The sequence below is a fragment of the Fringilla coelebs genome (assembly GCF_963513975.1).
Source record: "Fringilla coelebs genome assembly, chromosome: 3".
NCBI lineage: Eukaryota > Metazoa > Chordata > Aves > Passeriformes > Fringillidae > Fringilla > Fringilla coelebs.
The window spans coordinates 102043417-102064507 of NC_140030.1; the positions used below are offsets into that span (position 1 = coordinate 102043417).

Sequence of the window (21091 nt, forward strand, 5' to 3'; positions counted from 1 at the left end):
GGGCGTGCGGCGCAGGCGCGCGGGGCGACGGTCGCGAAGGGGAGCCGCGCCCCCTTTTCCCGCCTCCGGCCGGTCCATGAGGGCTTGGCGCGCGCTGCGGCGGGCGGCCGCCTCCTCATCCTCCTCCTCTTCCTCATCCTCCTCTTCTTTTCCTGCCGACGGGAAGCCTCGCAGGCGGGCATGGGAGACTTCGCTGTCGCCGCTGGAGCGGGTGAGGCGGCTGCTGCCGCCCGAGGAAGCGGCGGAGGTGGCGCGGGGCGCGGCGGCGGCAGCACCGCAGCCGCCTCAGGCTCCCCCTGAGAAGGAAGAGGAGGAGGAGGTGGCGGCGGTCGCTCCCCGTCAAGCGCTGTTTGAGGCGGCAGGTCCGCGTTCCGGCCCTTTCCGCGCCGGGGAGCTGGCGCTGGCGGAGGTGCGGAGGAAGAACAACTCGACGCTGAAGCTGCTGTGCCGGCTGGCGGCGGAGGCGGTGCTGAGCAGCCCCGGCGGCCTACTGCCCCACCGCGACATCATCGGGCAGCTACCCGGGCAGATGCTGCGCACGTCGGTCGGGAAGCGGCTGCTGCTGAGGCGGCCCTCGCTGGACGAGTACGTGCTGCTCATGCCGCGGGGAGCCACGATCGCCTACCCCAAGGTACCGGCCGGTGGCTGGGAGGTCGCTGGCCGAATGTCACCTTTAATTCCCCGGGAATAGTAACGTGCCGTGTTTTTCTCGCTCGCAGGATATAAGTGCTCTATTAATGATGATGGATATCCACCCGGGAGACACCGTGTTGGAAACTGGCAGCGGGTCTGGTGCTATGAGCTTGTTTCTGTCAAGAGCAGGTGAGAACCTGGCTTTAGACAACACGGTATTTATTTCCTTATCACAACTTGAGGGTTTTTTTGTCCAGATAATTATGGTTCTCATGGTCCTTACTGTTCAGTTCATGAAAGCTTTGCTGCAGTTCATGTGTCATTTTTTTATTTGAAGGAAAATTACATCAGCACAGGGACTCTAAACCATTTTGAATGTGTTTAGCGGGCCATAGTGTAAATGGTTACCGAAGGCCTTGCAGAAAGCTGAGTTTCAGCCATGCTTCAAGATCACTCAACTGCAGCTGGTCTTGGTATGTTGGGCCCAAGTTTCAAAGTCAGCAGTTGCACCTCTGCTCCCTCTCCCTCCTTTGCCTCCTACTGCTATTGCTTAGTTTGTTCTGATCATCTTTCTGGAATAAACTAGTGTTAGGGGTTTTTAGTTCCATTGGGGTTTTGAAGCTAGTATGGGATTATCCTCAAAGCAAACATTGCTGCTGTAGGAGCTAGAAGCTGACGAAACAGAAGATAAACATCAGCATTTCTCTTTCCATTTAGAGAGCGGGAAAGTAGGAGTGCTTAGCTTTCCCCATCTTGCTCTAGAGGCAGACCCAGAACCCAAAGAAATGGAACACCTGCTACTGGCTAAGGCAAAAGCTAGCTCGTGCTAAGTATAGCAGCTGATTTTTCTGCCTTGGGTATTCAGCCTACTGTGGCCATTTCATACAACACCACCTGAACTTGCCAGTTACTTCTCTCATTTTTCAGTCTTGTCCAACAGTTTTTTTCTAATCACTTTAGCTGTAAATGGGCCAAGTTGGCAGAATCATTTGTATTAGCAGCTATTAACCCTATCCAGGGAAAAAGTGCAGTTGTTGTATGCCAGATCAGCTCTATTTTGAGGAGTGGGAAAAAGGTCTGAAATTGCATTGCTATTTTCAAATTTATTGAATTTAAATTGGCACCAAATACAGCCAGTTTTAGTCACAGCTGAACACACGTTGGTGCTGAGCCAGAAATAAATAGATTTGATTTGCTGGTTCCTAGTGGTGGCTGCTTTTGCCACCTTTGAATACACACCAGTGATACCCAGCAAGGAAAACAGCTCCTGTGTGAGTAAATGCTGGAATTCAAATGTCATGGGCACCTTACCAATGTCCATGGAATTATTTAATTTCCAAAATTCTTGTTGATTTAACAGATTTCATTCATTTCTTAATTGTCATGCCTTTTATATTTTCTTTTCCATTCTCTCTTTAATCATTCCCAGAAACTACTAACATGAAACAGGAGAGTTAAGAGAGTGGTATTTGCCATGACTTTATGACCTTTGAGAACTGAAAAATATCATGTATGCAAACTTGACGTACTGTAGCTTCACAGTAATGAAGTTTTGCCTAGCTGCTTATTCTTATTTTTCAAAAAGTAGGAATTACTTTGAATGAGTGCTGGTAAAACTGACACCCACCCCCCCCCAGTGTGAAGAATTTCATTTTTCTGATGTTTCTAAACTGATCATCTAAAGTAACAAGGAGTTGGCACTGTGACTCTACAACTGCTTCAGGGGATCAAAGGCAACGTGCTGCAACCTTCCCTTTCTTACCAGCTGGTTCTGGCCTTTGTCTGATGGAGGGTGAGCTAGATCAAGGAGGGACTGTCGGGAAATCCATCCCTTTTACTCAGTTATCTCAGTGCATTCGCACTGGGATCACATAGGTGAGGGAAGCAGCGTGGTTACTTCAAACTGAAATGGCTTAGAAAGGCACAGAACTGACCTGGGGAGCTGCTGCTTCCTGAAAGCTGCCTGCACCCCTTCCAAAGTAGCAAGGAGAGAGAAGTGAGCAGTGGGATAGGCTTGAGGAATTTGAGTAATACAAATATGGAATACAGCAGTGCACACCCTGCTGTCAGCCTGCATAGCTGGAAATACGTTATGAGAAACAGTGTACATTGGACTCATGGTAAATTTCAGAATATTAAATTTAGACTTAATAATTTATTGCCGTTGCATACAACAGGAAAATGACACAAACCTGGGTAAATCAAAGAGTACACTAGAAAACTCGTCTGTGTGGCTGAGGTCAGTGAGCAGGTTTCCTTAGCCTGTGAGCACTGGTGCAGCATTCTCAGCTGGTACCTCTGGCTGCTCTAGCAGAAGGATCTAGCAGGGGCCACAGATGCTCTATTTGTCTTTTGCTGCAGGAGTGGCTTCAGGAGAACATCTTGAAACAGTCTGTACTACCATAACTACACATTGTTTCATCTGTGCATTGATGGATTTCTGTCTGTGAAAGAACTAACACGGCACTTTCCGCATGTTTCTTTTAAATGTAAAGAAAACATAGATTGCCATTGATTGTTTCATATGTGATAATTTCCTAATGTGGAGGTGGAAAGGTGTACTTATGTTATAGACTATGGTTTTTGCTTTTGTTGGGGTTTTTTCCTCATGTCTTTGTAACAGCAGTGTAAAGTGGTGAGTGGAGTGTCTTCTGCTTGTTTGCAGTTGGGCCCAAAGGACGTGTTCTAAGTTATGAAATCAGAGAGGATCATCATAATTTAGCTAAGAAGAATTACAGGCGCTGGCGTTCTGCGTGGGAAATAGGACACGTGGATGAGTGGCCCGATAACGTGGAGTTCATTCTGAAAGACATTTCAACAGCTGCTGCAGATCTGAAATCTGTAACACTTGATGCAGTGAGTGAATCCAAACAACTCCCCCATTTGATGCCTGTCTTTTCTCCATCAATGAAAACCTCTGGTGCTCACACTCAACAGGATTCCCATATCTAGTGTAACATGAGAAATAACAATCCAGGTCCTCATCAGTGAAAGAAGCTTTGTAATTTTTTTGTCAGGTACAAATGTTTTCAAGGTTCCAGTTACAGGCTGTCAAATGAAAGAGTGATAAAGCTGTACTATAGAAATATTATAATTAATTACTGCTGTCTTGTGAGCAAATACCAACTCACTTTCTTGTATTTTTGACTAACCGATATTTTTATGAGATACATATTTCAAGTTTTAAATTTTGGAAGAATACAGAACCTTATTAAATATGTAACTATGTGACCACTTTGCTATCAGCTATATAGAATGCTCAATGTAACTACACCATAATTTAGAGAATGCTATAGCTTGCTTTCCTGTCCTGCTTCTTTGTATCCAGATTTCCTAAAAGGAGTCATGCTGAGGATAATAGGTTGATGTTAACCACTCTTCCCTGTAACTTACAATTACTTACTAAATGCTTTAAACAAATACCATTTGTTTAAATGGTGCAAGCAAAGAAATATAATATATAGCATAAAAATACCTTTTCAAAAACGTTTTTGAGTAACAGTCCTGCAGGAAGGATCAGATATTGCATTTCCCATTGTTCTACAATCTGAATAGCTTCCTAACAGAAGATGGACAAATTGCCAACGACAAGTATTTTTAATCTTGAAATTACAGCAAGTTAGACATTGTGACCATAATGTGTTCTTTTTATACATTTGAACAATCTTTTTTTTTTTCACATTTGAGAAATAGATATTCAAATGTGTTAGTAAATGTATTCTTTTAAAAGTTTTTATTACTGTCAGGAATATGGAATTTAATTACTAGGAGGCTTAACTTCCTACAGACCGACTTAGTTGGTCAAATGCTACTTGCTGTTTTAATAGAAATTCATTTGGAAGTAGAGAGGACTTCATTTTGTGTAAGTGTGCACCTCAGGTTTTGAGAGGCAGTGATAAAACTGGTGGATGATTACATACTGCTGTTGTATGCATCTCTTTTCCATAACCTTTTTCTGCCCCTGGCATTCTTGTATGTTACACTGGCAGATGTTCATATGTTCTCTCAGTATTAGCCATTAATATGGCTTTCTCTTGCAGGTAGTTCTGGATATGCTGAAGCCTCAGTGTGCTCTGCCTGTTGTACACCCAAGCCTGAAACAAGGTGGGGTGTGTGCTGTGTACTTGGCAAAGTAAGTATTTCTTTCTGGCACCTTTATTCAGGCATTACCTGGCCTCAGTACAAAACCAAGCATCTCTGAAATACACATGCAGCATTAATGAAACAGTTAACAAAGTTGGGTTTTTTCCCCACATAACTTTCTTTGGGAGCTGTACTCAGTATACATTCCACTTGGCCAAATCCTTTGGTATGTACCTGGGGAATGTTCTCATTCTGGTCAGTGAAGTTTGGCCTTAATGCATCCTCAAAGTAACTGCACTGTTCTCCAATGCAATAGTCAGGTTGCTCCTTTACCCTAAAACTGAAGGACTTGTGTAACCTCAAAGGTAAAGAATGTGCCAAAGTCAGTAGAACTGAAATTTTGTGCTTTGAGTTTTCAAAATACTACTTTATCCTTTGCATTTCTTCAAAAGCATCACACAGGTTATTGACCTTTTAGACAGAATACGGAGCTGCAAGCTTCCTTTTTTGTGTGAAAGGATAATTGAGGTAACTCACAGGAGCTGGTCAGTACTCCCTGCTAAACTCAAGCATTGCAAATCAAGCCAAATGGTGGAAACTCAAGAAAATATTGAAGAAGCACCTCAAAATGAATATGAAGAAATCCATATTCAGGATGAAGGAGTTCTTAAGGAGAGTGAATACAATGGTAAGGGCTTCACTGCTGATGAGATCCCCTATTACTGCACTTGGATACTCCAGTGTAGGAAGAGGCAGGGTTTTTACCTAGGTCAGCTGAGAATAGGCAAGGTTTTGGACAGCCTAGACCTTGTCAAGTTTAAAGAAGACTATTAATTGTTATTTAAGTTAAAATACTCTACTGAAAACCTGGGCTAAATAAAAAATAAATTTCAATCTGCAATAAAGAATGACTGCCCTTCTACTACTGTTTTCAAATTTTTGATTTTTCAGAAAATTCAGTTCTTTATACTCACCCCAAAGCTGCTTTGGAGGACCCTGGTAGACTTAAGGATTCCTTAGGAGAAGTGGGGGCCAGTGAGCACTGTTTTAAAATTATGCTGTTCTGGCAAATCCAAAAATGCTGCCATATGTATATATTATATTTATATGACAAATGTAAATATATATATGGTATAGATCTGCAAAATGCAAAGAGTTCTGATTATACTAGTAGGTGACGACAAAAGAAAACATGCCAGGAAAAATATTACATGTACATTGTCTACTCTAGGCTGCATGTAGGTCTTAAACTTGTGGAAGCAAAATAAAAAGAAATGTCCTTCTCACAGAATCACTCAGTGATGCTGCTGAAACAAAGCACTCAGTGCCTTACATTGCCCGACCATCCCACTGGCAGGAAGCTCATTCAGGTGAGGCACTTGGAAAAAGTTTATCATCTTAAATGTTTAGTGGTATTTTTATTTCAAAGAAACTTTTTTTTTTTTTTTTTACTAGCATTTGGTATTTTCCTATATCATGAAACCATAAAACTTATAATAATAAAAATATCATTGTGTATTGAAATACTAAAGTAGTAATTTTTGTTTTTTAATTAGCATTCCTTACCAAGCTGAGAAAGTTTCAACCGCTGCTTTCTTGATGCTGCTGCCTCCTTAGCTGCTAATTTGAAAATTGTATCAGAATGAAATAAAACATAACAAAGTAGATGCTACATTTTGCAAGTTGTGAAACTTTTAAGCAATGACTGCTCTGATTTCTACCTGGCATCAAGTTTGAAACACCGTTATCCCACTATGTAAAGGGAAAAATTTGAAGTGAATCATCACATCTGGTGTTGTGCTGCAGCCCAGGTTGTTCTGCAAATCACAGTATCTGTTTCTGTCTTATCGGGTGCACTTCATTCTCCATTGCTTGTAAACCAGTCCATAGACTTATCTTGATCCAGGGTGCTGCTGCATGGTTGCCTTTTGCTGGACAGCCTCTGACAATCTACCAAAAATAAGGAGAAAAAAAATTTAGTAAGAAAATAAGGGATCAGAGGCTCTCCTTTGAAATTTATACTTTGCTGGCTTCCAACTGGTGACTATAGGTTTCTTTAAGAACAAAGTTCTTAAAGCATAACTTTAAGAGATACTGAAATTCACTGAATGTGTTCACTTGATAAAGCTGTGTTTATTTCAACATCAAAACAGGTGTTGACAGGCACACCTTTGGTTCCCTTCCAGCACTCATGCTGCAAGTTGCCCGGTTATTTGTGAACATCACTTCATATAAAGTATTCTCAAATGGTTGGAGGAAACACAGTTTTTTCTGGCCCTTGTCAGAGATGAGAAGCCAGATCTCTCAAGTAAAAACAGACTTAAAGTCATTTTGGATCTCTCCTGAGGTTGTGGTGATGTTTAACACATTAAATTATTCAGTTATGTTTTGTAAACACCTGACTTGCTTTATAGCTCAGGAAATATTCAAATGCCATTTTTTTCAAAGTTGAGAATCACATTTGTACCAAAGCTGTCAAAAACAGTAACAATCTTACTGTAATAGTGAAGATTTGGATATTAGTGAGAACACATGCAAATAAAATATACAGAGCTATAAAGAACTGCCTTTGTATTAGATATGTATAGTAGGAACTCTGCACTGGTTAACTACAGGAGAGGATCTTTGCAGAGCTGAGGCCTTATCTGGATGCCTGAGGAAGTTTACATCTCAAGTGTGTTTAACTTCTAATAATAAATTTAATAATGGGTTTGCCCCACAACTGCTGTATGTAACAGAGGCCCCTAATGCAAAGCCTGAGGATGCTATTGTGAGTAGATTAATGGGCAGAGATTCAATTATGTAAACAATTCTTGCAATAAGCTCTTGTTTTCTACTAATACCCCAGTATTAAAACAGTCTTGTATGAATTGTCAACAAATCAGATACTTAGAGGAAAATTGAAATTGTGATGTCCAAAACCATACTACAAATGAGCATCCTCCCCTTTCTCAAAACATGCTCTCAGCAAGGGCACCTTAACTCATTTTACATACACCAGTACTTTTATTTTTCCAGCCAGTCATAAAAAAGTCATTTAGAACAGGACTCTCAATTTCATTTATAATGAAAGAATAGTAACAAATGGCTGAGTAGACTGGAATGCACCCAAAATCTACCGCAGTAGATGAAAGTAACATGAAGAGACTCAAGTAACACATTTACAGGAAGTCAAGATACAATATGTGGAAATGAATCCATGAGGGTAAAAGCACAGTTCTGCCAAGGTGTAATAGGGAGGGACAGAGCAGTCCCTGCAGCACTCTGAAGGGCAAATATGGCTAATGGAAAATTATTCACACTATTTTCCTATATCATAAAACCCAAACCATACCTTGGGCTTTAGAAGAAGGAGAGTCGATGAACATTTTTTCAGTTGAAAAGGTGTCCTTTGATTTCTGGGATGAGTGTAAGTCCATCATCTCCAAAGTGTCGGTGGAGGAGGAGGAAGATGATAATCCGAGCCGTACAAACCTGCCTTTCTTCCCGCAGAGCAGGCAGTCTGTAGGAGTAGCACTGGGGCCTCGGGGCAGCTGCACCTGATCATCATAACTCCTCAGAGCTCCGCTGTGCTGCACAGAGCGCTCTCGCTGCCAGATGTAATGTGTTGGAGCGATAGCCATCACCTATGGGAACAGCCATAGGTGCCATCAGGAAGAACAAAAATAATGGGGAAACATATGGCTGAAAACTAGATCCAGTTACTGTATGGCAGGGAGTTAATGTAGCTGAAATGGGCATCATCTCTTATCTGTCTCACTGTCCCACTGGAACGTTTGCTGCCTTAGGCAGGGGTAAGTTATCCTGATACCAGTCAGGTGTGGAAACATCCCAGCTTCTAGCCCTGTATGTTCACGAGTCATCACAAACAGGAGCTCATGCTGGGGATATTGGACACAAGATGCTCTCTTTGGCCAGCTACCAAACATCAGCTGGCAGTGTTCATCATCACTGAAATAACCATGGAAGCTGGGAGGCTAGGAAAGGAAAAGCATCCTGCACTCGCCTTCTTCCTTGTGCTTTTCCCATAGCATCTAATCCCATCCCCAGAAATTTAATCCCATCCCCAGAAATCCTCTAGAGTAAATGGGAGATTTTCTTTCCCACCATCTGGAAGTAAACATTACGTACTTAGAGCATGACAAGGGTTTTTCCAGATACACACTTCACCTAAAAAGTGAGGAATATATTTTTTTCCTTATAAATTGTAAAGCACACAAAATTATTTCTAAAGTGGATGAAATGAAATAAATTAAGGTAGATTTAAAATAAAAGATATTTGCATGAAGCAAATACTAGTCAATAGAAACTTCACTTTTAACAGTAGTGCAATAAAAAATATTCTAGTTTACTTTAAAAACAGTTTCAAATAGTGTATTTTAAATGGAGAAGGAAAAATATCATGGAGAATAAATAGACCATTACATTTTAGCAGCATCTTCTTTCCCATGGATTGTATGTTTACTTAGGGAAGAAACTGTACAGAGCTAAATTGCTAGCTGGTGTCACTTGTTGTGATTTCAGCATCTACAATATGAAATCTCCCTCCCTACCTCTTCACAGCAGCGTCTGCTTACAATAGCCCTGTAGTCAATTCTACTCCAAAGTTGATCTCTTAACTTTAAGAAATCAGGGAAGAGCTTTCTCCAGGCTTTGCCCAAAGCCCATGGGAAAATGTCATACTTTGCTTCTTCATTGTCTTCTTCAACTGTGTTTGCCAGATACCTTCAAATATATATATGTTTATGTTTGTACATATTATTCAATCTTATACCACTATATTAGAATGATTTCTAACATAAAGTAACAGCTATGTGCAGTGGTTCTTTTTTCTAGTTTTGTGAGGAAAAAAACACTAACAAAATACAGCCTTCTCTCTAGAATACATTATTTTCTTAATTAGTTCCATTTGCATCCTTTGGGTAAAAAACCCCAAAGCTTTTATAAAAATTGTTTTACCCTAGAGTTTCCTAAATTAATAGATAAGAAAGAATTAACACATCCTGACATCTTTCTCCAAGCTGGCAAGAAACCCTTCAGTAAAATGAACAGTTTCTGATTGACGCTTTAAATTCTTTAAATAAGGCTTAAAACTGTCCTGTGAAATCATAAACTTTCCACTTTTCACTTTATGGATTTTAGCTATTCTTGGAAAGTTACATTGTTCATATTAAATTAGGAGCAAACAACTAAATATAGGTCTACCTTTAGTTATAAATGCAAAACTTAAATTACTTTTTTTAATGTTTCTGTTCTTCCCTTTGTTCACGATCTAGTTACTTTTAGTTTTAAATTGTCTTCTCAGACAACAGGAAGATGTTTACTTCCTCTGGACCCACCTGGTAGTAAACTCCTGGAAATCACACTTGAAAAATTAGGACTCTTAGTCTCCTCCCCAGTATTCTCTCTAGTCCCAGTCTCACCAGACTCTTTGTCCCCCTCTAATCCTTTCACTGTTCTGGCCTGGCTTTTCCCCCTTCAGTGGGGTCAGAGGCCTCCCTCCTCCATGCTCTGTGGATGTCACCCACAGCACCAGTGACAGCAGAAGGAACAGCCACCTTTGCCCCTGCACTAGTGTGCAAATCCGAGAAGCCAGAAAAGATGACCTGAGCATCATTACACTGTAAAAATAAAAACAAATACAGAACCCTCTGCAGGTATAGCCAAATACAGAGGGTTATGTAGGCCTGGATTACTGATTTCACCACTGTTTCAAAGTATAGGCATTTTACAACTGTTCAAAAAAGTTCTAAGAAATTCTCTAGCAATGTTTTTACAGTTGATTTAAATCATGTTGACAGAAACTTTATTAACAAGTTACTCCTGAGATGCCTGTTGTGGTGAAATGTTTTGATACAAATGCCCTAAAGGCTGGCAAAGATACGAAACAGGGTTTAATATGAGCACCTGTTAGCCACATACATGTTGCTGTGTATGGTCCTGAATAAATTTCTTGTAATGCTTTAAAAAGCTCCCAGGTTCAGTTTGGTAGGCAGAATGGCACTGTGTGTATCACTGCAGCAATGCAAGCAACCCCTATCCACTGCTCAAGCTTGCTCCATCACAGGAAGAACAGTGACTTTGCACTGTTCATGTACAGTATGCAGATTATCACAGAACCACAGAAGGGTTTGGGTTGGAAGGGACAGCAGCCCCCCTGCCACCCCCTAGGGATGCCACCCCCTAGATCAGGTTGTTTATATATTCCTCAAGGAAGTCTCATCACCTATTATAATTATCAGTGTTATATAGAAATAATGCAAAGTTTATTCTAATAAAACCAGATAATTTTAAAGTACTTACAGAGCCACAAAGAAATTGATTCTGGTATGCTCACTTGGTGTGAAGTTAGCTCTCTTGAAATAAACGAAAGTCATTGCCAAGAGATACTGTTTTAAAATGTAAAATGAAGTATCAATGTGTTACTTAGATATAGTATTTCCTAAATTGATTCACACATCTTGCACCAAGATATTTTCATCATTTTTAACAATGAGGAAAGCATGAATTAAGTTTTTTGAAACTTCCAGGTGAAACCATTAGAAAAAGATGATGTTCTGTTTTTGCATCAAAGTATCAAGTAATTAAGGGCAGATTTCTCACTCAATGTATGTTCTGTTAACCAAGAAGGAAATACACTTACCTTGTCTGCAATTTCACAGCAACAGTCCATCCAAAGGAAGTCTTGGATTAGATCATCATCTGTAACAAGAGAAAGCTGAAGCATTTCAAACACCAAACTGTTTATGTCAGAAGGTATTTATAAATAAATAACAGATGGTCTTTCATTAAGCCAAATGAAAGAAAAGAAACTAGACCAGCCAGTAGGGAACAGAGAAACTGTTCCCTACTGCAGTAGGAGAGGTTCAGGTGTGAAAAAAGCTTACATGACAAAAGAAAACAAACGCTACCAGAAAGGCAAGGTGGAAAATCTGGCGACTGCATTTCTTCCATTCTCAGTAACAGCAGGTGAAAGTGAAAAATAACCAGGTTTTTTTCTATTTGCATCATTTCTTCCTGCATTACATGCTTCCAGGTGATAGCCCACCATTATTTCAGAGGAACTGCTGAGATCCTGCACCTTGATTACCTGGCAGCCTTTCTAGGGCAATACTTGCTTATTTTTGGTCAGTGCTTCATTGTCCATGACCATGTACTGTAATTACCAGCAGCTCTCTCTCATTCACTTCTGTATTTAAGGGTCAAATAAAAACCAGCTGTAATCTTCCACTATTACTTAATGTCTTTGCTCACATAAATAAATACAAAACTCCATATGAAAGAGACACAAATAAAGAAGAGATGCTCCAATTCCTTAGATCAATTTCCCATTCCGCTTCTTCCCCCAGAAGTTTATTGCCACAGTAAAGAACACGTTTAACAGACAAGGAGTCCTTTTTATAAGCCTTGTGTAAAACAAGATGCACATTTGTTCTACATGTATTTGTTGAAATAGAAGAGAAAATAGTAAGGAAGATTATCATAAAATAGAAAGCAGCAAACCACCTTGGTTTCATTTGTAATGTAAAAAAGATACTTTTCATCAATTTGGTATTTTTAACTTAAGCATTAAATATTTCTATACCAAACTACAACAACAAAACATTTTGATAAAGAATTGCCATTAGTTTTGTTATGAAAAGCACTCTCAAAATTCCTGAGTTTAGAAAACATTCTGTTCAGTCAATTCATTCATACCTCACATTATTAACCTACCAAATAATTTAAAGAAAGCTGTCATTTCCTGACGCTGAATAACTAGACATGGTCCCTTTGGACATTTATATTTCTGACTAGGAACCCCTTTTTCACAATTTTCTTGATGGTCTTTAAAAGCAGGTCGCTTTAGTCTAGTAAGCTTTTTTTGCTGATGTGATCTGGATGCACTTGATTTTACATGAACAGTGACAGTGGGAGGTGTCTGACACACCAGATTGTGTTTCATTTCGTTTAGCAAAGGTTCCTGTTGAAAAAATAAGAAGAAATTAACTACAAAATTAGTCAGTTTCAGCACTAGTACATTTCTTTTGTTCACATGATATGTTTCAGTAGAACTTGTATGCCAGATGATGGAAAATTCATCTGACATACAATACTGATTATCTAAGTCTTGTGCCCTAAGACAGCCACGTGGAGTTCTTTGATTTAGTTCTAATTTTATAAAGCTTTATTTTTCCCCAGTAGAAGGAGCCTTCAATTTTTCTTTTTCCAATCAACTTTGGAAAATGGGAAGAGCCTTTGCAGGAAAAGCTGCTGTTTGTCGGATCCTTGTAGCTCCGCACACTTACTTAGACCTACCAAAAAACCTGTGTTCTTCCCCTCCAATTTGTGACTGGGTCTTTTTTTTAAGGCATATTGATAGAACTAACGCAGCAGAACTGTGATTGAGCCACGTTGATTGATTAAAATCAAGTCTTGAGCTCCTAATTGCCGTTGGGAATTAATATTATCCCCTCAAACTAGGCATACCCTGAAGGCACAGCCAAGGAAACAAACATACCTGTGGCGTTTGTAACCGCAAAATGTAAGGGGATACCAAACGGAGAGTGAGGAAGGGTATTTTTTGGCCGGATTAAACGTATTTACGCCTTCAGGAGGTCCGCGGGCAGGGAGCTGTCGGAGGCTGGTTCACCACAGCCTACCTGGCTCCCCAGCTCTCGGGTGGCTGCCGCATGAGCACGGAAGGGCCCTGAGGCGAGGCCGCGCTTTCGGCTCCCGCCGCCACAGCTCAAAGCCGCCCCTGCCCGCCGCCCTCAGCCGCCTCCCCTCACGCCTCCGCACCTCGAGTGGCGCCTCTCGCAGCCAATCAGCGTGCGCGGCGTACAGCTCCAGCCAATCAGACGGCGGGGCGCTCTCTCCTCCCGCCCCTCCTGTTGGCGCCCGGGGAGCGGCAGCCAATGGGAGCGGGGCAGGGCGGGGGCGCCCCCTGCTGGGCTGGCTGGGGGCTCTGAGCAGCGCTGCACGTTCATCCGTCCATCCGTCCATCCGTCCATCCGTCCATCCTTCCTTCCTTCCTTCCTTCCTTCCTTCCTTCCTTCCTTCCTTCCTTCCTTCCTTCCTTCCTTCCTTCCTTCCTTCCTTCCTTCCTTCCTTCCTTCCTTCCCTCCCTCCCTCCCTCCCTCCCTTCCCTTCTTCCCTCCCCTTCAGCATAAGAGGGAATGGATCCACTTTTAGAGTAGGCTTAGTTTAGATGCTAGGCAGAGTTCTTCACTCTGGGAGTGGTGACAAGGCCTAAGCTGCCCAGAGAGGCTGTGGCTGCCCCATCCCTGGGAGTGCTCAAGGCCAGGCTGGATGGGGCTCTGAGCAACCTGGGATAGTGGGAGGTGTCCCACCCTGCCCGTGGCTGGGGGGGTTGGAACGAGGTGATCTTTAAGGTCCCTTCCAACCCAGATCATTCTGTGATTCTGTGATTGAAACATCTCCCCAGTTTATAAACGTCTCCCCAGGAGACATGGGACACCAAGGAGAAGGAACACCTGACTGTAAAGATCATTAAACGTGGAGGTGCAGGATACCCTGCTGCTATGGAGGCAATTAATGCAATTAGTCTAAGGCAGTCTATTGAGATGTAACAAGAATGAAAAAATCCCCTTGCTAATAAGATTCAGTGTGAAATCTTCCTGTGGCCTTTTCTTAGAAGAGCTAAAGACTTATCCTAGGAAGATGGCACGACATACAACATACATCCATTTTCATTGTTTCCCCCTGCACTGGCCAATTAAAGTGTAAGGGGCCTCATTTGTTATGGTAATGAGAAGAAAGGCCTCTTTACACCTTCCTCATCTTCTATTAATAATTTGCTAAATTATTTATACACTCTCTGAGTTAGATTCAGGGAAAGATCATGCCAAGTTTCTGATCGGGGAGAGAGATAAGAAACATACCAAGTGGTAAATGTACCAAGTAACAACATCTCTGTGTGCAACAGGCTGAAGGGTGGGGACAATACCAAATACATCGGCAGGGCAAAAGACTGTTTCTTTGAGATGCTCTCTTTGTGGGCACATATTCAAAGTGAGTTACCTACATTAATTGTTCTCTCTCTTTTTTTTTTTTAATATTATTTTTCATCAAGGAATTAAAAATACTCATCAATTAAATACTGTTCATTTGATAACTGTGAAAAACGGAGGAAGGACAGGCTGCAGAAACTTCCACATAACCATCTTAATCTTTAAGACCAGGAAAAAAAATCTTCCTTTTATTCCCTATTGCAAAACATGAAGCTGCAATGATAATTGTGTCATGCATACTTCCTTATTCTTTACCCCTTTACATCAATAAAAAGTGACTTACAATGTCAGTCTTTACCCACACAGAGCTTCCTGTAGGTCTCCCACCTCTGAAATAATTTTTGGGCTGGTGGTTCTGCAACAGAACATTAAAAGACTTTTTTTACTCAAAAATCTGTCACAATCAAGTCATTGAAGAGGTATTGTGACTCTTCCAGCAGCGTATTGTCCCCAGCCTGCCAGGACTCAGGTCCTGCTCTGATTCAGACCCGCTGCACAGCATTGGATCAGACTCTTGAGGAACCTGAACTTGTGAGAGGGGGCTGTGAGAATGTCTGGGGCTCTGCCTTTCTCCCCTTGCAGCACTCTGCAGCCCGAGGCAGGACTGAGATGGGGATCACTCAAGGATTCAACCTGGAAGCATGATAGAAAAACATCAACATGGAAAGGCTGATCCCTGAACGCAGTGAGAGTAAGGAAACAGAACTTCACCTGACTCTATAGTGGAATTAACTGGTTCCCAACTTTGCTTTTTATTAACTACAGTTTTCAGAAGGTTGTTGAACAATTCATCCAAGAATATTGGGAAGAATGGATGGTCTTGGAATCTCTGCTGCTCAGAGTGACCCCGAGATGAGTTAGAAAGTCTCTTTTCCCAGCCCAGCAGTCGAGGAAGGAGTCAGAGCTCTTCATTTCTCGGTCTCAAGGTTGTTTATTGTTCCTTAGCTATAAAATTCTTTCTCCTGTCCTGCCGAGGTCCGCTCATCAGGACAGACAGAGGCACTCTGCCTGCCCCTGGGGTGGTGTTATCTTTTTATACTAAAAACTACTTGTACAATGTTTACAATTATTTTCCAGTACCTATCACCTGCGTTAGACAGCGAGCTTCTACTCTAAACCAATCCAAAAGTGCCAACATCACAGCAGAAGACGGAGGCCAAGAAGAAGAAGCAGAAAGGCTGCACACGCCCAGATTCCTCCATCTTGCCCCCTGAACCCCCATTCTAAAAACCCCAAAAATCTATTTTTCACCCCATGATAAATTCACTATCATTCTACTTAAACTGTCGTGGCTTGTACTCCTTCATACAACGTTGGTAATCGTTTTTTCCAAGGGCTAAATCAAAGGCACAGGGGTCTTGGGCTCTCTGCCAAGGCCTCTGAGTCCCCTGGGGAGGGGCTCGAGTCCTCCAGGGCAGCCAGAGGAATTTCCTGGGTCCCCACAGGATGGAGCTTTTGGACTTCCAAGTCGCTCGTTGGACATCAGGGAGCGCTGTTTCACCACCAGCGATTTGAACCGAGACAATGCAGCGTTTGTTACGCGGGGTTTCATCCTGTACCTCTTTCCTAAGCCTTCATGTAGGTGTCATTAAATCAGTTTAGCCACTCTTCATCTCTATATGTAATCACAGTTTGAAATTACATTTTTTATATATACATTTTAAAAAATATATGTATATTATAATATATACTTTTATATAATAATACATAAACTGATAAATAATTCTTCTATAAATATGTGTGTTTACATAATATTTATATTATATAAATATTATATTTGTATGTTGTATCAATATATTTATATCGAATATGTAATATATTTCTATAATATATATATATATATATATATATAATATTTATGTCATATGCAATTATATAATATTTATATGAATAAAATTAGTAAGACCTGGGCTTGAAAGACCTGGGTTTCTTACAAAATCTAATTTCTGGAAAAAAAACAAAAAATAATTTAATATATACACTGCAACTCTATTATGAGATACATAGTTATATAGCTATCCAGAATTTGGTCCAAAAAGGCAGCTGCAGAGCAGTTTGATTCCTTTAAATAATAAAAGGACTTAAAGTTTTTTCAGTGAGTGAGTTGTTTACAGATAGATTAGGAAGCATCACTGAAGAAAAACACAGGGATAGTATTTGTATAAATTACATTTAGGATATAGATACTTTTTTTCAGATTTCAATATTTTTGAGATGCCTTTGGCCTCTGATATCCTTTCCAGTGAACATTTTTTTTCTTTTTTTTTTTTGCCTAAGAAAGATAATACAGGTAAAACACCTGGTATTTCTTTTTAAACAAAATCAGGAAGAACCACCATTAATTCTTGTAAATACAGATCATTATCCCAAATAAAAGATGTATTTTTCAGTTAAAGACTTTTCCTACTTTCTGCAGAGTGTGAAATAGGAAAAAAACCTCTCTTCCCTGTAGAGATGATTGCTGATCCTGCTGGGGAACCTGCCTAGCCTCTCAATCAAATACATTCTAAAGGAAATGCTCATGGATTGAGAGCTCCATTCCTCAAGACCCATTGTGAAACTGAAACACACATCTAAAAAAGCAAACTTTGGACATGAGGTTAATTCTTTCAGAGTAAAGGGTGTAGCTAGTCACAGGATTAAAGAGAAAAAGATGAACTGCCTGAACCCACATCTGTGACCAGAAAGCTGTTTTATATGTGGGAAGAAAGAGAAAGGATTTAGATGAGTTGTGAGAAACAAATTATTAGGGCATCAAGGTGCCTGGACTAGGACTAAGCATAACAGACTGAACAGTCTGCCAGTTTGCTACTGGAGCAAGTAAGCAAGGATACTGGAAAGGTGCTTTGCAGTTAAATCCTTGTTTTTGACAAAGTTACAATATGACTAAATTCAAAAATGGTTCAGTGCCACTTAAGTGTATGTCACTGATGGATGAATGGGCAGGCAAATTGTTTCTAGCTTTGTTAACTTGGAAAGAACATCTGAGCATACAGCACTGTTGTCTAATATTTAAGTTCCAAAACAGCTGTAGTAATTCTCAGGTACTGAGAAATTCAGGAGCAGCTCTAAGGAAAAAATGATTTGGAAATTATGCAGTGAACAAGAGTAGCAGTGACTAGGCTAACAGAGCAAGTGGTAAAGGAGAGTGGAGGCTGCCAGCAAACACAGTGCATGTTTAAACATGCTGCTCCTGCATACTTCAAAACAGCCAAGCACTCTGCAGCAACAATTCTCCATAAATCTCTAGGGACATAAGTTTGAACTTGTTCATTCCTACTGTAAATAGACTGATACATCCTGTATGAACTTAATTCCAAGCAGACAGGGGAAGCCTTTAAGATTTATTTTTAAGGATTAGCACCTGTATGCTGGTTGGAAATGAAACAAAGTAGTCTTATCTGAAGAGTTCCAATTTCTCTGTAAAACTAAATAGATGATATAGACTACATTAGGCGTTCACCATCATGTCACAAAAGCTGAATGATACTCTCAACATCAGTAACTCAAAACTAGCCATGCATATTTTACATTAAAGGGAAAGGAGATGACCTTCAGTGTTTTCATTTAATTGTTCCTGAGCCTTCTGACATCATCCACCATATTCTAAGTCTTTTTTAACCACCGAAGATTGCATTTTGGATTTGCAAGTATTTAATAACCATGGCTATATTTGTTACCCATGCCATTTCTTCATGCTGAATTGTGCAAAGAGCCTTAATAAACAGGATTCCTCTCTACCTCCATGGCCCTGGAGCCATTTGTTCCAGATGCCAAGAGCAGCAGGCTTCCTGAGAGGCAGGTGCAGGAGCAAGAAGCTCATGGAGACAGGTGCAGGAGCAAGGAGCAGGTGTGTGCAACTGTGCCCAGGGCACTGCCCATGTGCTGTGCATGCACAGGGGGGCTGGATTGCCTACATTCACACTGCAAAATGGGAACTTTCCACCTCTTCCTTTGCTCCCCTTTCCTCTCAGAAACAAATAACAAACACCAGACTTTGAAAATCTCCCAGCTGAAAATGTAGCTGGACAGAGAAAGTTTCGAGGAATTAACTTAAGAAATCTTTTTGCTAAAATGGAGCTAGCTAAAAATTGTTTCATTCCATCTGGAAAATAACACAAATGCTTTGCCTCACTGATGTAATGTTTAGGTACACATTAATACACTAAACTACAAAACATCCAAGGAACCTATTATCCAGGAAATATATCTTATGTTATTATCTATGGACATCAAAAGTAGAAAAACATTGCTGCTTTCAAAATAACATCCTAATCCTTTTCCTGAAGGCAAATTCCCTAAATAATAGCTGTTTGAGTGGCTAAAGAAAGGTGGGAATCTTCAAACATTTAGCTAGCTGGCTTATGATTCTATAACTGGGCAAAATGTGTAAATTTCACCTAATCTTTCTCATCTTGTTTTCCAGTTTCAAAGTTTAGAGGTCACAAACTCTTTCAAACACAGCATCTATTTATTCTCTGTTTTTATACTGTTGAACACAATCGAATCTCTGTCCATGACCACAGCCCCTATAATATGAAACAATAGTGGTGATTAAGACAGGACAATTTTTCTGTTGTCAAGAGCCGTATTTGCATGGCATGGCATTCAAAAGACTCACCCCATGAAAGGATTAATCAAAAGTAGTGTAGCTGTAGTTTTTGAAGCAAGAGGAAATTGTTTTCATAGGCAAATAATTTGGCTCCCATGCTCTTGCACTGCTAGGAAATGAGCAGCATCAAGTTCAGTAGGGAAGGCAGAACTTCAAGGACAGTCCTTCAGAGACTAAAACCAGACAAGTTAAAATGTGACCTGGAAAAAGTCCAGGATTTGCTTTTTTTAACTCCCATCCAATGGTCCAGGCTCCACACAGTTAAACAGAACTGCCACAGTTTGTTAAACATTGAATGCCCCTCCCAAGAGGCAATAGGGTCTATAATTACTCCACAACAGGTCAAAAAGCTTTCTTGTTTCACCGAGTTCAGTAATCACAGGTTGTAAAAGTTCTCTCACTCCGATCTTGAAGCAATAAAATGACTAGCACAAGGGCTGTAAATTAAAGTGCACAGAGAAACAGATGAACTTTGGTAACAGCTTTTGCTAACTGGAAAAAATAAGGGAAACTCCTGAACTGTGAAAGTAGTCACAACACAAAAGCAATTTATTTCAGCGAGGGACAAAAAAAGCAAAACACTAATGGCATGCCCAGCTCTTTGAACCTCACTCTCTGCTCTCCATTGTGTTGGTGCTCGTGGGATGAGATTTTCTGCCCAGCTCATGGGTGTATTTATTCACCTTTGCTTGGGGTATGACTATGCACACAAATTAGAGTGAGGCAAGAGTGGGTGGGGATTTACAGCATGTTAACTGCTCCCTGGAAACTGCCTGCTGTGTGCATGCTGTGACCCTGTTTTCATTGAGGAATACATGGCTTCTGCTCACGGCCAGGTGCAGCCCTGTCTGTGGGCTCTTACTGGGGGTTACCTGACAAACTCCAAGTCCATGCCCTCACTAGCCCCATGGCAACCTGCACAAGCCCAGCACAAGCAAATTCAATGGCAAGCAGGTTTTATGACAGCAGTACTCAATGTGCCTTCTGATAACACCACCCTGAGGGACAGGACGACTGTCTGTGTAAACATCTGCTTCAGTTCTGCCTACAGCCCACAGATGTTGTCACGCCACAAAGCATGGTAAAAACTGCTTGGGACTATCTCAGTTTTCAACAAGTGTTTTGACAAAGTTTCATCTGTATCTTCTTTCACAGAGAATAGCTAAAAGAGGGGAAAAAATAAAGTATCTTAGATGCCAAAACTGAAATAATTTTAATGTAAACAGAGCTTGTTTAATACAGCTTGTGATCTCGTGTTTTCCCCTGAGCCCTTTCCAAACACTACAAACTTGAGGGATTGGGCATAGTATGAAATTAGAAGGTTTGCCTCGCTGCTGTGCAGTAGTCTGGATGAGGAATTATTACAGTTTTTACCTCTAATGCTGTTTGTTTTAAGCAGTTTCGAATGCTGACAAAAGATGTTCTAAAAATGCTGTCAGTATTAGAGCCATGGAAATGCGTTTTCAGGCACTTTAAGATGAGGGTGACAAACCTGTTACTGGCCCCACCCTCTGCAGCTAAGACTAAGCCCTGGCAGAGAGGTGAGGATGCCACAACGTATCAGACAGGTTGGTTTCTATAATCCTCAAAGACACAAATAGAACATACATTAATTGCATGAGCATTTCTCTCCTTTGGCTACACCCTGTCTAGTTTTGTGAACCTCTGAACCAATAGCCCTGTACCTCTTAGTAGCTACTCTTACTTTCAAAGGTCTCCAGCCTGGTAGAGACCCAAGCTGTGGGCTTCT

General features: G+C 40.9%; 2 protein-coding genes across 3 annotated transcripts; one reads left to right on the top strand and one right to left on the bottom strand.

Moving 5' to 3' along the window:
- The first annotated feature begins 60 nt into the window (after positions 1-60).
- On the top strand, positions 61-6386 carry TRMT61B (tRNA methyltransferase 61B). 2 transcript variants are annotated; one of them, XM_084202274.1, is made up of 7 exons: positions 61-631; positions 720-822; positions 3299-3489; positions 4674-4765; positions 5169-5404; positions 6006-6086; positions 6273-6386. In XM_084202274.1, exons 1-7 carry the CDS (start codon positions 77-79, stop codon positions 6314-6316), a joined length of 1302 nt encoding a protein of 433 aa, XP_084058400.1. In that variant the 5' UTR covers positions 61-76; the 3' UTR covers positions 6317-6386. The 2 variants fall into 2 exon arrangements, 1 of the variants encoding a protein (XP_084058400.1); XR_014616020.1 differs by having other exon boundaries at positions 5169-6086; positions 6273-6338.
- A 93-nt stretch (positions 6387-6479) lies between these two features.
- On the bottom strand, positions 6480-12661 carry SPDYA (speedy/RINGO cell cycle regulator family member A; the record flags this gene model as incomplete). The annotated part of the gene is made up of 6 exons (XM_084202275.1): positions 6480-6666; positions 8051-8342; positions 9270-9441; positions 11020-11105; positions 11360-11418; positions 12433-12661. 6 exons carry the CDS (start codon positions 12659-12661, stop codon positions 6575-6577), a joined length of 930 nt encoding a protein of 309 aa, XP_084058401.1. The 3' UTR covers positions 6480-6574.
- Between the last annotated feature and the right edge of the window lie 8430 nt (positions 12662-21091).

Bases quoted from the DNA above. Each gene is read 5' to 3' on its own strand.
- TRMT61B (XM_084202274.1), top strand. From the start codon at position 77: ATGAGGGCTTGGCGCGCGCTGCGGCGGGCGGCCGCCTCCTCATCCTCC. The intron at 823-3,298 runs GTGAGAACCTGG...GCTTGTTTGCAG, and splicing joins CTTGTTTCTGTCAAGAGCAG to TTGGGCCCAAAGGACGTGTT. The intron at 5,405-6,005 runs GTAAGGGCTTCA...TCCTTCTCACAG, and splicing joins TAAGGAGAGTGAATACAATG to AATCACTCAGTGATGCTGCT.